This window comes from Oreochromis niloticus, linkage group LG13 (assembly GCF_001858045.2).
Source record: "Oreochromis niloticus isolate F11D_XX linkage group LG13, O_niloticus_UMD_NMBU, whole genome shotgun sequence".
Taxonomy (NCBI): domain Eukaryota; kingdom Metazoa; phylum Chordata; class Actinopteri; order Cichliformes; family Cichlidae; genus Oreochromis; species Oreochromis niloticus.
In genome coordinates, this window is record NC_031978.2 from 15,631,468 (window position 1) to 15,636,049 (window position 4,582).

The following is a 4,582-nucleotide window of genomic DNA, read 5'->3' on the forward strand; positions in this document are numbered from 1 at the left end:
CTGTGGTTATCATTTCATCAGACTATACTTTAAGACATCCGTTTTCACACTGTGAGAAACTTTTCCTAATTTTTACACATTTTCTTAACGCAGCAGCAGGGCTTGACTGACAGCGGTGTCAGTGTAAAGAGTAGGAACACATTTAACTCTAAATCTTCAACGTAGGATCAGGTGCACAACTGTGGGAAGAATCAAAATACAAAAAAATGACAACACTGATAAATGGGGCCATCTTAGGGTTAACGTGCTTTGCCTGTTGTTCAATATCCCAATTCTTTGATCTTTGGGCTGAAGGAAGAACAACACTCGGTGTATAAATGCTCAATCAACAATCTCTTTATTCCATACAACACTTTGAGCATAAACGTCTGGATGGGAGATGTGGACAGGAGGGTGTGCGCCAGATCTCGAAGTGTCTGACCGTTTCTCACATTCTTATAGCTTCAGCCCCCCTCCAAAGTCATAAAACCTAAACATCCACATTCTTTCTCTGTCAGTGAGCCTAAGTTATGACCTTGGCTTCCTGTGCAGTATGTTCTGTTCTTTCTAATCAGACAAATAAGGCCATGATTCTCTGAAAACAATATTTCTTATAACGCAGCAGTATGCTTCATAAAACAGTATAATGATTTCACAATCTTTAATCCAAGGCATAATGTGGCCTATAGCCGTATAATGATTCAACAATTTCTTTGATTAGAAGTATAGGGTAGCATAAAATAGTATAATAATCTCACACTGTTCACTAATGAAATCTAGTAGACATTTGAAGATACTACACAGAATACCTGAAAATAAAAGTAGACACGTACACTGCAGTGACAAAAACAGTATTCTGAAGAATCGTTCATCTCCAGAATAAATGCCCTCTCTATATTATTGAAACTACTGAATTCTGGGTGTGAAGGAATGCTGTCTTAAGGCGCCATCTTGTGGTCTGTTTGACATGTGGTTTGATTTTTGATGTGGGAGAAACGGGGACTTGATCAGTAATTATTGGGTAGATATTTGTCTGTGTAATGCTTCAAATATTTTTATTTATTTGTTCTTGTTGCAGGAGTTCACAGCATAACTACAGTCAGTAAAGTATCAGTGAAAACTGGAAAATCTATCTCCATCCCATGTCTCTATGAGTCCCAATATGTTAATAATGTGAAGTACTTGTGTGAAGGATATTATTGGAGGTACTGCAGCAATGCAGTAAAAACAAACAAACCAGACGGTTCTGGAAAATATTTAATCTCTGATGACAAAAGAAAGAAAATTTTTACTGTGACTATAAACCAGCTGGCCAATGAAAACACTGATTACTGGTGTATGGTGGAGATTGATGGATGGGTGGATGATAGAGTGCATTTTCAACTGTCAGTTACCAGTGGTGAGTCTCCGTTTTTCTACACATTTCAAATAGTAAAGTTTAGTTTTTTTCAGACTGAATGTTCTCTTATTTGTCATGTTAGAGAATAGACGTGTAGACTGAATTTCCAACAAATTTTCCATTCATTAGTTATTAGTTATTTATTTATTTTCCTTGAAGGTACCCCCAGTCTCTACGTGGATCATCAGAAGATTACAGGATATATTGGAGAAAACATAACTGTTAGATGTCACCACAGTAACTCTGGAGAAATGAAGTGGTGCAGGCTGGGCAGGAACTGTGTGACAGGATCATCTGGATCCATAGATGGAACAACAGTGACCGCTCATATGAGGGACCCAAATGTTTTCACAGTGACCATGAGTGGACTAAAGTCAGAGAACAGTGGCTGGTATTGGTGTGCTGAAGCGGACATTCAGATACCAGTATATTTAACTGTTACTGAAAAACCGATTACCAGTAATAAGTACAAGTACTGTAAGTTATCAACTAAACTCTACAAGTATGAGAATTTGATTCATTTATAAATGTTAGCACTCTAAGAGATATTAGGATGATAATTGTTACAGTAATGTAGTGATGACTGTTTTTTTTAAACTACAGCCACTACTTCGACTACTACTGTTGCTGGAAATGGAACATTTACCACAAAAGAACAACAGAGCAAATCCACAGTAGCAGAAAATAAACACAGGTCAGATATCTTTTGTATTTGTATGCTGGATTTAGTGGTACAACTGTTCATAAAAAAGACTGTGTAGTTATTTAATTTTTTTACAAACACTGTTTATTACTCATTAAAGTAAACTAAATTATGTGTTCTCAAACTGCATGTTGCAGAGCTTCATTTGACCTAAAGATCCTCATCGTTCTTCTTGGTGTGCTGATCTTGTTAATTTTGATGTTCTTCTGGTTTATTTTAAAACAGAGTAAGTCTTATGGAACTGTGATTTAAATCTATGCCAAATTCACATTTGTATTACTGTGTATTGTTACAGAGTCAGTAACAGCTGTTTTGTTTTACTAGAGCAGAGCAAAGCAGAATCATTGGCCACAGCAATGGTAAGTTATGCTGAACCCTCTGGACATCCTACATGATACTAAATGAACGGTGAAGGTGAAACACAGGGTAAAATATTATAATGAAGGAGTACTGTCTTCAAATAAGTGGCCGAACATGGAAAACATACCATACCATCAAAAACAAACATACCATATAAACATGAAAAATTATCATATTGACACTATTATTTTTTTCTTTTTTGAACTTGATTTGAACTCATTAGTTCAGAGTAACACAGTGCTCACTGATAGATTGTTGGATGTCCTATTTATGTGTTCAAAAGATTAATTGGTACCAGGGGCGATTCTAGGATCAGAGCTTTGGGGGTGCTGAGCACCCAGAGCTGCCCAGCCAGGCAAGATAAACTTTACACGTCACGATGAGACTTCTTCCCTGTCTCTGTCAGTCCCTGCATCCTTAAATGTCTCCAGTTGTCCCGAGTTCCCTCTGACTGTCTCCTTGGTGCATTTAAACCCCTCCTCCCTGTCCTCATCGTCTGTTGTCTTCATCTCCGCTATCAGTCATCATAATTTTACCATCTCTGTGCAAGTCTGCAAATTTCTTTATTAAATCATAAGATTCTTAAATTCATCAAGTCTCTCTGTGCCTGGGTCCTCGTCACAAAACATGACATCACCGTTTTGTACATTTTAACACAACCCCCACATTTGTGAAAGAAAAGCAAAACACTTTTTTGAGAAGTCTGTAACAAAACCATCAAATCTTATAAAGGTTATTTAAATGATGCTCATAGTGAGTAAGAAGTAAACTGAGTGCATGTTTTGGACAGAGATTCACTTTTAATGTGTATGTATAATATAATACAGATACATAAAAAACACTCCCAAAACAGAATAAATTACAAAATATTAATAAAAAAACTATAAAAATGGAGGCAACTTTGCCTGTGGTAGAATGTATACAATATATGAAAAAATCTTTACTGCAGATACTAATTTAACTAATTTAATAATACTAATTTTGTGTTATAAGATTTATGAGTTTCATTCTTTCATAGTGGTACTTGGGAGAGCTTGACATTTTTCTCAGGTGGTACACACTGTAAAAAGTTTGAGAAACACTGATAAGTGTTTCTCTGCCGCATAAGTCTGTATGCGGCAGTCATACAGACAACTGGACAGTCCAAAAGTTGGCCTACCTATTACTGGCTGAGGTTTTAGTAGAGTTGTGGCTGAACCACATAAAAATATATCATTAATTTTAATCTCCCCAATCAATGATAATGTTATGTTGGAATGTTGTTAAAGAGGGTCAAAAATGTTTCAACCCAGTTTGTTTTGCAGATTCTGTATAGCAGCTTTAATATAGGGAGAGCACAACTTCCTGATTGTATGAATAAAATCAGGTTTTTTCTCTTCGTCAGTTTAATAGTTTCTGTTTTGCCTGTCACTGTTCCCTGTCTGTTTTCTTACCTGGTTCTTCCTGACCTTGTACTTTCTCCTCACGTTCCCCTCTTTGGACTGACAATCATACACAAATAGATTGTATTCAATTAGATGAAAAAATTACATTAATATGAAAAAAGAAATTTATTAAGATCACTAACGAAAAGTCCTCGCTCAGTGTACTTTCAACCAAAAGGCAAATAACCAAACCACATGAACATCTAATAAAGATATAAATATTGAAACACTGATCCAACATTATCCTTTATTGATGGATCATTTGTTCTTACACTTTTACCTGAATGTGGCTCCTGTTTTTGAAAAAACTTCCTTATATCCATTATGAACCTGGTTGTCTCTCTCTACACAAACACACACACACAACAGGAGTTATAAGGTTAATGGGCATTCAGTCAGTTAGCTAGTTAGTATCCATTTCAAACAGGACAGTGGTAACAACAGCAGGCTACGGACAATTTTAAGTTTTAGATTTTAAATAGGCTGTATACATTTCAGTGGGAGCAACAGGACGGTCAAATGTCGCTGAATTTACTACGGAGTAGGACGGATTGTAGGGTAGCAAACATCATTGGAAAACACGTTTTCAACACTGCAGGTTACCTGGTGTAAGGTTTTTCAGCTAAAAAGAAACATGACTCCTATCTAACTACATAAAGAGTAACTGAAGGTTAAATGCTGCTAATATGTCCTGTTTTAATCCAGGCACTCCACCTC

General features: G+C 36.3%; 1 protein-coding gene across 1 annotated transcript; it reads left to right on the forward strand.

Moving 5' to 3' along the window:
• The first annotated feature begins 372 nt into the window (after positions 1-372).
• Positions 373-1,905, forward strand: LOC109204716 (polymeric immunoglobulin receptor-like). The gene is made up of 3 exons (XM_019366271.1): positions 373-412; positions 1,058-1,378; positions 1,538-1,905. The coding sequence occupies exons 1-3, from the start codon at positions 373-375 to the stop codon at positions 1,903-1,905; spliced, it is 729 nt and encodes a 242-aa protein (XP_019221816.1).
• Positions 1,906-4,582: the final 2,677 nt, after the last annotated feature.